The 13810-nt window shown below is 34.0% G+C and overlaps 1 protein-coding gene across 4 annotated transcripts in view; it reads right to left on the minus strand.

The window, feature by feature from the left end:
• Positions 1–13810, minus strand: part of ARL15 (ADP ribosylation factor like GTPase 15) — a 394521-nt gene that overhangs the window by 233992 nt on the left and 146719 nt on the right. For all 4 annotated transcript variants that reach the window (XM_017959539.3, XM_017959531.3, XM_021939361.2 and 1 more), the window contains exon 3: positions 2539–2598. In XM_017959539.3, coding sequence (XP_017815028.1) covers positions 2539–2598 — 60 coding nt within the window. The remainder of the gene's footprint in view (positions 1–2538; positions 2599–13810) is intronic.

Raw genomic sequence — 13810 nt, forward strand, 5'->3', positions numbered from 1 at the left:
ACCACCTATCTTCTTGAGATCCTCCCCTGAATTCAGAATTTTTCTCTGATAGACAATATGATTGAACTCTGATTAACCCGTCTTCTGAGCAACCCTCCACTGGTGAATAAAACTTCATATCTTCACACATTGATCCTAAAACATTTAACTCTATCCTCCCAGAAATTCTCAGTCAAGCAGCTCCCTCTCAGACAACTTGATTTCAGTCAGTCATAATTCCCCCTAAACACACATACACCTTATTTTGGGATGATCCCCTTCATATCTAGGATACACTTTAACTCCTAGGAAAGCTACACTTTACATGGGTTAGCCTAGCTTTTCCTGTGTTCCTGGTTGAGACATAACCTAGTACCTAGTCTCAAAAAATATTTGAGGAAATGACTTAGGGAATGAGCTGTCAAGAAGTCATTCCCTTAAGTGCTTGCCCCCAAGCATGTGACACAGGATACACAATTAGCTTCTACTCAGAAAGTCCCCTCTTCTTTCAGACACTCTGTCAACTGGAAACAGAGCTATTAAAGTTGAGGAGGTAAAAGAATCTATGCTTAAGCTAGAAATTTGCTCTTCAATACTAACACACCCTAAAAACTTACGTATCACTAGCCTGGAGTGACTGTATCTGCTCTGATCCCTGAGGCTCTGCCTTTTACCTGCATCTCTTAACCTCATTACACAATAGGTACCAACTAAAACATAACCACCAAATCCTATGGTCTCCTCTCCATTGTAATTTCCATTTCAGCAACTGTCAGGGCACAGCTCTTTCAGCAAAATTAAACCTTGCCTGAGAACAGACCTATTTCCACCTCTAGTCCCCTAACTTGATCTTTCATTGTACTGAATTTTGATGGCACAGAGCCAAGCTTACAAATTCCTTGGTGTTCACTTTTATAAAAACTGTCCACATACAGTTACTGTTTGTTTCAATCATATATAATAAATGCCTTATTAACCAACCAATAGTTTCTTATACCTGGAAGGTGTTCAATAAAAGCATTGTGTCCAACCTAAAAATAAAATACTTAGTAACATCCATATTTAAAATCCATACAATTCTCAAACCATACATTTTGATTCCATGGACTTTTACAATGTGTTCTCTGATTTTTAAATATCCATAGGTAATATTATTGTCACCAAGGAATAAACCACCAGAAGCCACAAAGCAAAAAAGCATTTTTTTATAAACCAGGGATCTGGAAATTTTAAATAGGAGAAAGATTATTTTGTTTCATTTGAATGTTCTGCCAGGTATTTGTATTTCTTTTTTGAATTAAATTATACTAACTTCTAGAAGTTAATTTATCAATAGTTTCTGAGCAACCATTGTATTTAAGGTTTTAAGCCTATGGCATGGTTAATATGCCATACATTTATTTTTCTTAAAAGTACAATTATAATTTAAAATATTCAACCTAATAGAACACAGTCTTTTAAAAAACTTTGCATAGAAAAATTATTACAAGAACACTCATGTTTTATAATTTTTGGAGTCAAAATGACAAAACCAAATGTCTTAAAGAAAAATTGGAATGTATTGATCATGGTTATTTTATATATCAATGCTATAAAAGCTAAAAGTGAATATGAAACTGACTGGCAGAAGTGAACCTGTCCTACATATAGCGAACTGAAAACAGACACCTGAAAAGATCAGCCAATACTTTATTAGATAAAAATAAGAAGGTACCAAACACTATTAAAATGGCATAAAGTTGGTGTTACAATTTCATCAAGCTAAAAATAGGTTACCGTAAGAATGACTTTAAGGGAAAATAAACAAAACAAAACAAAACAAAAGAGGGTAAGGCCAATATCACAAAGCGATTAAAGAGATGGAAGATAACTCTCTTCTAAGTCATTAAACTCACCGATATCATACTGAACTCCAGAGCACTTAGTATTTTCACGTGCCATTAGAGAATTTAGTGGGTTCACTGAATTGATTGATTTCTTTGTTAATCTATTTACATGGGTTAAGACCCTGACTAACATAAAACACAACCAAAATATGCGAGATAGAGACTGTAATGAAAGACTGAGTGACGTATGGTTTGGGGCACAGCCTATCCGATAAATGTGCTTGGCCAGCAAATAACCTATTGGCAAAGATTATCGGAACCAATACAATCTAAAAAGACCTAATACAATAAAACCTGCAGTATAAACACAAATTACTCTAAAATACAAATCATTTCCCCGTATAGTTGATCTTTCGATGATATTAAAATTTTCTTCATATGTTTTATTCAAGAATTTTTTGAACAAGTAAAAGAAATGCGTATGCTGCATAAATTGCCAATAATAGTGTAATTCTTTGATTCATTAAAAAAACCCAAAGTTTATGTTACTTAGAACTCTTCAACAATTTTTAAAATGTATACAAAGAGAAGGAAATATTTCTAGGAAATATATAATCAATATAAAAATGAACCACCTACTAGAATAAGTTATCATTATGTTTGAATTACATATAATACATTATTACCAAATTAATAAACATTAAGGACATAGAAATGATTTGAAATGTTATACCTCCAAGTTCTTTTACATTCAAGATGGCATTCTGGAATGGCACTGCTTTAATACTAAAACCTAAAATTAGAAAACAAAAACATAAAAAAAGAATTAGCAACTTAACTTTTAAATTAAAATACTTACGATGCTCAAATCTTCTCTTTTTAGGCTGGTTAAGATTTACTTTTTGTAGCTGATATTTATACTAGAAACACATAATTTCCAAGGTAAACTGATAACTGAATATTATCTTCTACCATTATGAAAACATAGTTGGGGCTGGGTGCGGTGGCTCACGCCTGTAATCCCAGCACTTTGGGAGGCCAAGGAGGGTAGATCATGAGGTCAAGAGATAGAGACCATCCTGGCCAACATGGTGAAACCCCATTTCTACTAAAAATACAAAAATTAGCTGGTCCTGGTGGCACATGCCTGTAATCCCAGCTACTTGGGAGGCTGAGTCAGAAGAATCACTTGAACCAGGAGGCAGAGGTTGCAGTGAGCTGAGATCGGGCCACTGCACTCCACCCTGGAGACACAGTGACACTCCATCTTAAAAACAAACAAAAAACATAGTTGTGTACTACGGCAATATACAATACTATCCCCTTTACTTCAAAATATTGCCTTATTCTTTAATATGTAATGTCACTCTGCAACTTTTATCAAATGTAAGAAAGGCATTTGAAAGTATAGAGAAATTTCAAAGAAAATATTAAATCTGTGAGGACCTCTGTATCTAACTTTAATTCTTAAAGTTAATGTCTTATAATTCTTTCTCACATATAACTCAGCAACCCTAGAAATTAAGGTACTTAAATTATAACCATTTCATATTAGAATTACATAGTATTTATGTTAGTATCTTCTTTAAAGGATATGGTTAATATGTCATATATCTATTTTTCTTAAAAGTACAACAATAATTATCCACTTACGCACAATCATTTTATAATACATGTAATACAAGATTTGTATTATGAAAATATATTCAGAGTATATAGTTCTATGATTAACCATATATTTACAACTTTACTACCATTCAAGACAATAAATTCAGCTGTGACATATGCAAGTGTGCATATACCTATTCATGCACACACACACACACAAATATATACAGTGATTCTTTCTGAAGGATCCACAAGAAACCAGAGCTAATAATGACTCTCAGAAAAGCTGGGAATCTGGAAATTTTAAATAGGAGGAACATTCTTTTGTTTCATTTGAATGTTTTGCCATGTACTTATATTTCTTTTTTGAATTAAAAGCCCTATGAATTTCTAGAAGTTAATTTATCAATAGTTTCTGAGCAACCATTCTACTTAAGGTTTTAAGCATTATTTAATATGTATAATTTTAATATTAAAAAACAGGTTTTCAATAACTTATCAACAAAGAAGACAAATTATGAGTCTTTCATTTGAGGTAAGTTATGAAAAAATATATAAAGTATTATATGGATAAAAACAATTCTTTTAAATGGCTTTGTTTTGCTTTACAAAGAAGGAAATCATTACACACCTTCTTAGTCCAGCCTACCTTTTGCACTTCTTTGCTGCATGTTATCCCAGTACTTTAATAATCTGTACATTACCTTCCACCTAAGGTAGTACATAGTATATAATGTTTGAAGAACTGACTTTGGAGTCAGACAGAACTAGGTTGAAATTCTAGCTCTGTTATTTATTAGCTCTATGAATGTGGGCAACCTACTAGCCCTGCTTGGCTTTCTCATCTATAAAACAGGGATGATAATATCTACTTCATAGGGGTGTTATAAGGATGAGATAATATATGTGTTGTGTTTATCACAGTGCCTGGTGCACCATAAGCACCTAATATATGATTGCTTTCATTATGTTTCCATTGATGCTTTTTCATCGATGATTTAATCATTAGGTATACATATTTTCTGCCTGCCTGAATATAATTATAAACTCGATTCTGGGTGCTCACTTATTAATCTAAGTATGTAGCTGGAGATGTAAAAGTTACCATTGAAGGAAAAGTACTTTTGTTGAAGTGATGAAGTTGTCAACAGCTGAAGTTTGCTGCACAGAAAGTACAGAAAATGTTCATTGGGTCCTCTAATAATCTTCGAAAACATACCCCTTTCTTTGTGGGCTTAACGCAGATTGACACAGTCAGCACAGCATTATGGTTAATGGTGCATGAAGTCACTGAATCTTAGTAAATGAGCAGGAGGAAAGAGGAGGCAGTCCCATGTGGCTGGAACACTGGCATGTACCTGAGCCTGCAGGAAAGCCTCTCCAGGTGTCTGGCCTCTGGGAAATTAAGGAAAGTCAGCGCCAATCATAATATTCCTGCTGGCACAGAAATTCGCCTGCAGGAGAGTTGGATACTTGAATGGATCTACCTACCTCACATGGGTGTTATATGGATTAAAAGGCAATGATTGTGAAATCCTCAAAATGAAAAGCTCTCTGCAAATATTAAGCAGTCTATTAGCGGATATGCTCAGGACAACTCAAGTGTAGATTTTCTAGAGAAGTAGGACAGGCACAGGCCTCAACTTTGAAAAGAAAACGGTATGGAGTACACCACCAATGTTTAATCTGCTTTGATTCTTAAAAGCTGACAATATGCAGGCTCTCAAAGGGAAGTAATATCCTTCCAGAAATTGTTGCACCTATGTGCAAAATACAACTTTTGAAGTTTATTAACCCAACAGGCAGATTAAGTCTTCATAATAAGGTGACTACTAAAACGTCTTCAAAACTTCACGCTAAGCAAAGTATCACAGCAATGTTATTTATAGGCATATAAATGTCCCGACAAAATACTCATAAATGTTTCCTAACCAAATAGAACTCGTGTAGTTAGATTTATATGGCAAAGGTATACACAGTCATCCATGTTGCTGTCTCCGTATTATTTTTATGGTTTAGCTTCAGTAATTAATGTTCAAAAGACCAAGTCTAGATAGACTGACTAGTCCAGAAAATAAGAAAATGTACTATTTATAGAACAGAAACAATGTTTTTTTCTATTTTAGTCATTCTAAACATTTGAAAGGATTAAATGGAACTAAAAATCTGAAGTCACACTTTCAGTTCACCAGAAGGACAATCAAGAAGGGAAATTATTAGACTATTTTTTTTCCCTTTACATCAGGTTGGATGAGGCCAAAGGGGAGAATTAATATACTTAGGAGGGATACCAAAGGTCAAACCATCAAAATACCTTTCTCAAAGAGTTGCTTTGAGGAATAAAAGCTACCAGACAGCATTCGCTCTAGAGGAAGAAAGTCTGGGTTCAAATTCTTCCTCTTCCATTGATTAACTGTTTGACTTTGAGCAAGCTACTTTGTCAGGGAAGCTTTCTCTGGTGTCCTCGAACTAGATTGATTTTTCTGAGTCCATGTTCTTTCAGTATTCAGTCCCCTCCTCGGTGATTTTCACAGTTGTAACTACATATGGGTTGATTTGTTTTATATTTGTTCTCTGGCTAGACTGCAAGCATCCATAATGAAGAAACAAGCTAGTGTATCCTGTAGGTCAGTGCTTGGCACACAATAGGATCTCAATACGCTAAGTATTAATATCTATTTCCTAATTTAGCTGCTATAACTATCCTAAAGTTAGTGTCAGTACTACCGTCCTAAGAAGAAAGTGAAGCTTACAAGCATTAAGTGCTTTGCCAAAAGTACTAAGTGCTGGCCGGGTGCGGTGGCTCATACCTGTAATCCCAGCACTTTGGGAGGCCGAGGGGGTGGATCACGAGGTCAGGAGATCGAGACCAGCCTGGCCAAGATGGTGAAACCCCATCTCTACTAAAAATACAAAAATTAGCTGGGTGCGGTGGCGGGTGCCTATAATCTCAGCTACTCGGGAGGCTGAGGCAGGAGAATCGCTTGTACCCGGGAAGCAGAGGTTACAGTGAGCTGAGATCAGGCCACTGCAGTCTAGCCTGGCCAACAGAGTGAGACTCCGTCTCAAAAAAAAAAGTACTAACTGCTATATTCAAAACTTAAAACCAGGTCTCATCACCGAGCCCTACACTGTAGTGTCTCCTCCATATACCAACAAACTGAGAGATTCACACCATTTTGTCCAATTTTGAGCCTAAATACTGGTGAAGTCAACTTGCCAAATACACATGTGCCTAATAAACCCACTAATTTACTGTCCTCCCTGTTTATAAATAACCCAACACAAGAAACCCAAATAAGGGTTTTCAGGTCTATATGACATTGCTTTCTTAATGAAATAATAATAATAGCATGAGTTTAGAATGTACATTTTATAGAAATAATAAAATCAACAATTTAGGAGGGAGGGAAAATGTTCAACTGACTCATCCATGACCATGTAACTACTCTCTTGCTTATTCAAACAAGAAGTGTCCTACGATGCTATCTTCAGGGTGTCAGTGTGCTAACATGACAAGGGACTATCCTAGAAGTCCGAGCCACAGCTCTTAGACTCACCAGCCATATTTTTGTCTTGCCTTAGCCTTGAATTCCTCATCTGCAAAATGAAGACTAAATTGGCTCTTTGAGATTTCCTCTAAAATTAGGATTCCATTATTTATATTAAACAAGGAGGAGGAAATAAAAGTAACCACTGAGTCAATCATCAATGGCCTGTAGTATTTGGCTGAAGGCTTCATGGGTAAGTCTCCCCAGGCTCCATTCAAACAATTTGATGGCTGAAACCTAAGTTACGCAGTCATTTTTTCCTGGCCTATCTAAGCTACATTAGTAAGACTGAAACCTCCCCTAAGATTTAACCCCACAAATTTTTAATAAATATATGACTTAGTAACTCTTTGGGGAAATAATTGTTTGCATAGCCTTTCAGTCTTTGTTTTGCAATCCTTAAATCCAACAAAACCTGTGAGACAAGAAAGATGAATTTGAAGTTTTTCATGCACTGAAAGCATTCCTGGAATTGTAACAAAATTAGTTTTGGGAGGAAGGTTAGTCTATTTTTATTCATTGTGTGGAACACACAAGTATTTCACTTGGACCTACAGACTGAACCCTCCTCCCCTTCCCTGCAGTCTGAGTGCACACACACAGATACTTGTGTGCTTCTGAAATTCCTGGGTCACTCTAAGAATTGCTGAAGGGAAAGACATTCTACAGACCTGGTGGCTTTGACCTGGACCAAGGGCATGATTTATGCCACAGCAGTTTTGTGATGTTTGGACAATAGACTAACGAAATTCTTCTAACTATGATTTCAACATCATAAAAGGAAATTTAATCTACTGGCATTTATAAAACACAATCCTTTAAAAGATATCAAAATCTGACTTTCTAACTTGTTTCTCTTGTTGGCTTAACACATTTGAAGCTAATACTGAAGTCACTTAAATGTCTTCTTCAAATTTTCATGAACATTTTCAATATTTTTAAAATATGGTATATATCCCTAGAAGATGTTTTCAACCTTTTTCAATTCAAAGTGTTCAGTTTTCTCTAGGTTATTCTCCATGTAGCATCAATATATTATCCTAAGCCTTTAGATTCCATTCCTCTGCTTTAAAAAAAATAGTGAACATTTATGTCATCTACAGTTTAACAACCCCTCTTATCAACAAATTCCTCATATATACAGTAAAGGAATTCAGTCTGGATAGAGTTCACTTTTCTTTCCAGACCAAGGTGCAAATTACTCAATTTTTCTCTCCTCACCAACAGGTCCTGCTCTCTGGAGGATTTCTTGGCTCTTTGAGTTTTGACAATTTAAGTATCTTTTAAAAATTATGTCATGTCAGAGGTGAAAAATTGCTGAAGTTAATAAACCAATAAAGTTTGAATTCTCTTTCTGAAGAAAAGGCAGACATTCTCGCCTTGCTGAAATTAAACATCCTTCTCATGTGTTTTCATTTTATGAAACCAACTCTGAAATTAGATTCTCTTTTCGAATGTTCAAAACTCTTCAATAAATATTTCATTTTCAATTGGCTTTATATTTTCAAAACATCATAGAGAAATAATTTAAAAGAATAGAAGTTTTACCCATAATTCAATCACATCAATAAAGTACAGTTACTCTTATAATTTTTCTCCAGTTTTTTTATTCAAATGCATAGCTTTTCATGGTTTAATTTCAAAAATAAATGTAAATCTAATTTTTAATTTTTAAATAGAAAACTGAATATATTATTCTAATCTATAATTATTTTGATCAAGTTACCATAATGTAATTAACAAACTCCCTTGTTGTATGGCATTTAAACTATCTTAAAGTTTTAGTTACAATACAAAATGTTGCAAGAAAGTGCTTTATGCATATAGTTTCCCTTAAGTTACTTACTTAAAATAAATTGCCAGTGGCATAATTACTACGTCTGTGAACATTTTCATTTTCATAACTTTTGATTTAATATGAAAAACTGCTTTCCAAGAAAAATGCTTTCCAAGAAAAGGGATATCATAACAGTCATAATGTAACAACCATAATGTCACCTGTAATACATGTGCATACCAATGCCACTACAGTCTTACCAGCACTGACTCATCTCATAAAGAAACAGATTTTGATAAATTTAAGTATAAAACTAATGTTTACTTATTTATTCTCTAGTAAAGTTAAACTTCTGGTAAAGTTGAAACTTTTCCATTAATTTGTTTGCCATTTATTCTTTTTATGAATTATCTCTTTATAGACTTGAGATAGTGTGTCTATTAGATTCTAGATGTTATTTGTAAGGGTGGTTGAATTACCTAAGAGAGTCAGCCATATACTTGTCTGTAATATCTGATGCAAATATTTCCAACAGTATTTTTTTATATTTATCTTAATTTTAGCTTTCCAATGGTTTTAAATTTTTATATAGTTAAGTTCCTTGATCTTTTCCTTGTGAATGATTCATTGGAGGCCTAGTCCAGCCATTCTGCCATCTTCCACACTGAGTGTCTACATACACATGTGGATTTCTGACTTCCTCAATTCTTTTCCAAGTTACCTTTATTACTATTGGAATTTGCTGTTTATTTCAGTATCCTCCTTCCATCCCCTTTGTTCTTCTTTACTTTTATACACACACACACACACACACACACACACACGCACCTGCTATGAACAATAAAAATAACTCTGGACCTGGGCAGTAAGTTTGAAGATGTCAGCAATGTCCATTTCAAACTCCAGCACTGAACAGTTATGGATTCCCTGATAACTAAAATCAGCCTGTGGGACCTCCTCTGCTGCCTATCCGCGAACACTTCTCTACCATCGGCAACTTGTTTCTCCAACATCTTGCCCTCCTTCTTTCACTATAACGAACACACAGGCCCAAAGAACAAGCATCTACCCTTTTTCTCCTACATCATTACTTCCTGCCTCCCATGGCCAACTCAGCCTTACCTTTATCACTACAGAGCCCTCTCAGCAAATCATATGGAACCTTACCTTTGTTAAGAAGTCTTCATGCTCCAGCATTTCCCTGCACACTTTTTCTTCCTCCATACACTAGCAAACAGAGCTTTTCCTTCTCTTATCAGCGCCTCTCAGCACAAACTTTGCTTCCTTCTATGATTTTAGAACACTTCATCGTAGCCACTTGTTAATAACATCCTACCTGAGTTACGATGTTTACTTATAAGTGGACCTCTGCATTCTGACCTGCCAATTTTCAGGGAGTTTGTTCATCTATCTGAATGAAGTCAATATTTGGCTAACAGTTGTCCACCACACCCTATCTGCTTCTATTCTTATGGGCAACATTCTTAAAACTAATAGCCAAAGCTATCCTCTAAGTTTCTGACAGTTTTTCAGATCTCTAAAACTATCAGTTCTAATTCACATCAACCATCTCCGGTTTATAGCAAAGAGTTGTAGTTTCAATTAAATTTTCTACTTTAACAATCATGTCATCAGCAAGTAAGTTTTTATTTATTCTTTCCCAAAATGAAACCATTTTATTTATTTTTCTTGCCTGATTTACTGGCTAGAATCTCTACCACAATGTTGACAGATATCCATGTCTTATTCCTGATCTGATCAGGAAACAATTCAGTCTTTCTCCATTAACTGTGACAACAGCTGTAGGGTTTTCACAGATGCCCTTTAACAGTTGAGGTAATTCCTTTCCATTCCTACTTTGTTAAGAGTTTTTGTCAAAAATTGATGCTGAGATTTTTTTGTTTTTGTTTTTTGCATATCTTCACAGGATCAGTTTCATCTTTTGGTTTATTGATATTGTGAACTAAGTTGATTTTTGAATGTGCAACCAACTCTGCATTCCTAGAATAAATGTCACATGGTCATGACATACTATCCTATTAAAATATTATTGCTGAATTTGATTTGGTAGATTTTCGCTTATAATTTTTGTATCTGTGTCCATGAGGGTTATTGGTATGCAGTTTTCTTTTTTTGCAATGTCTTTGTGTGGTTTTGGTATCAGCTTCATGCTGGTCTTAGGAGTTGCGGCATTTTTCCCTCCTCTTCAATTTTCTGGAAGAGATTGTAAAGAATTGGCAGTATTTCCCCCTTAAAATGTTTGGTAGGATTCACTAGTGAAACCAACTAGACTTAAAAAAAAAAAAAAAAGAAAGAAAAGGTATCAATTTCTTAAACAGATATAGGTCTATCCAGGTTTTCTATTTCTTCTTGAGTGAGACTTGATGGTTTGTCCTTCAAGGAAATTGTCCATTTTCTCTAAGTTGTCAGATTTATTGGCATAAGGTTGTTCATGATATTCCCTTATTAACCTCTTACTATTTATAGAATCTACATTGATGTCACCTTTCTTATTCCTGATATTGGTTACTTGTGTCTTTTTTATTTTTTCTGATCAGTTTGGCTAGAGTTTTATCAATTTTACTGACCTTCTCAAAGAACCAGCTTTTGGTTTTACTAATTTTCTCTACGGCTCTTCTATTTCATTGATTTCCACTTTGATCTTTATTTTCTTCTGCTTATTTGGGTTTAATTCATTTTTCTTTTAGTTCTCTAAGGTGACAGCTGAGGTCATTGATTTGAGGCCCTTCTTTTCTGAACATTTAGTGGTATAAACATTCCTTAAAGTCCCATTTTATAGGCACCACAAATTCTAATATGTTGCATTGTCATTCAGTGCAAAATCCTTTATAATTTCTCTTTTGATACCTTCTTTGATTCATGCGTCATTTAGAAGTAAGTGAGTTTCCAAATACTGGAGAATTTTTTTTCTTCTTGTTACTGATTTTTAATGCAATTCTATTGTGGTCTGAGAACATATTGGACATAACTTGAAGCCACTTAAACTTATTTAGAGTTGTTTTCATAAACCAGGTTATGGCCTGATTTGGCAAATAGTCTATGTGTCCTTGAAAAGAATGTCTTCTGTTGCTGGGTGGAGTACTTTATAAAACGCTAATCAAGTCAAGTTAGCTGCTAGTGTTGTTGCAGTCTACTATGTACTGGCTGATTTTCTTCCCACATGATCTATAAATTATTGAGAGAAATTGAAGTCACTGATTGTAATTGTGGCTTTGTCCATTTCTTTCTGCAGTTCTATCTTTTTTTTGTTTCACATATTTTTAAGCTCTGTTAAGTACATAAGTGTATAATACTATTACAGTCTCTTGATTAAATGATCCCTTTATCATGAACTTCTTTATCCCCAGCCTTATTCATTGCTCTGAAATCTACGTTGTCTAATATTAACACAGCTACCCCAGCTTTTTTCTGACTAGTATTAGCATGATGCATCTTTTTCTACCTTTTTATATTTAACCTATTTGTGTCTTTATACTTAAAGTTTGATTCTTAAAGTCAATATTTGGTTGCAGCTTGGTTTTTAAAATAAAATCTATTATATCAATCTCTGTCTCTTAATTAAGGAGTCTAGATCATTTATATTTAATACTATTATTGATGTTTAGGTTTAACTGTATCACCTTTCTACTTGTTTCCTATTTGTTTCATCTATTCTTATTCCCCTTTTCTTATTTTTCTGCCTTCTTTTGGATTGTTTTCAATACTTCCATTTCATCTCATTTGTTGCTTTTTTCATTCTCATTCTTTGTTTTGCTATTTTAGTGGTTACTTTGGGGTTTATAGTACATCTTTAATCAGTCTACCTTCAAGTGTTAGTATACAACTTCACATATAGTATAAGAATCTTCCAATATTGTACTTCCCTTTGTCCCCATGGCCTCTATGCTATTTTTCTCAGGCATTTTACTTTTACATGTTGTTCACCCCATAATATGTGGTTATTACCGCTGTTTAAAGAGATACCACTTAGAGATATTTAAATAATAAGAAGTAAATCTTATATAATTATCCATATAATTTGCATTTCTGCCACTCTTTATTCTTTTATATAGATCCAGATTTCCATCTGGTATCATTTTTTCCCTGACTCAAGGACTTCCTTTAACATTTCTTATAATGCTTATCTGCTAGCAATAAATTCCTTCAGATTTTGTATATCTGAAAAAGTCTTTATTTTTACTTTCTTTTTAAAAGAGACTTTTGCTGGATATTAGTTGACAGTTTTTTCCCTTTCGGATGCTGCTCCAATGTCTTCTTACCTGCATTTTTCCATTTAGTGGTATAAACTTTCCTTAGAGCTTTTTTTAATTCTTACTCATGTAACATCTTTTATCTGCTTTTAAGGTATTTTCTTTGTACTACTTTGTTCTCAAGAGAAAAAAAAAACCAAAAGGATGTGTGTTTATATGTATATTTATATGTACATATAGGTGCATGTATAGATATAAATATATATCATATATAGATATATATAATATATTTATGTATGATATATTTATCTCTATATCTATATATGATAATTTATATATAGATATTCTATATAGAGAGATTTATAGAGATATATATATCATATACAGATATATATGATATATATTTATATCTATCTATATATAATATATACATAATATATACACATATATATACAGAGACAGAGAGAGAGAGACAGAGAAATACTTTAAGAAATTGGCTCACACAATTACAGTTGCTGTAAATCCAAAATCTGAAGCTTGGGTTTGCAGGCTGGAGATCCAGGAAAGAATCAATATGCAGTTCAAGTCCAAAGGTCATTTACTAAAGAATTCCCTCTTGTTCCAGGGAGGCAAGTCTTTTATTCTATTCAGGCCTTCAACTAGCTGGATGAGGCCAAACCACAGTATGGAGGACAATCTGTCAAAATCCGCAGATTTAAGTATTAATTTCATCCCAAACAACCCTTATAGAAACATCCAGTCTAATGTTTGACTACATATTTGGGCACTGGGACCTAGCCAATTACACATAAAATTAAACATCCATATTCTTTATCACTGATTTGGAACAATTTTATT

This window comes from Papio anubis, chromosome 5 (assembly GCF_008728515.1).
Source record: "Papio anubis isolate 15944 chromosome 5, Panubis1.0, whole genome shotgun sequence".
Classification (NCBI taxonomy): Eukaryota; Metazoa; Chordata; class Mammalia; order Primates; family Cercopithecidae; genus Papio; species Papio anubis.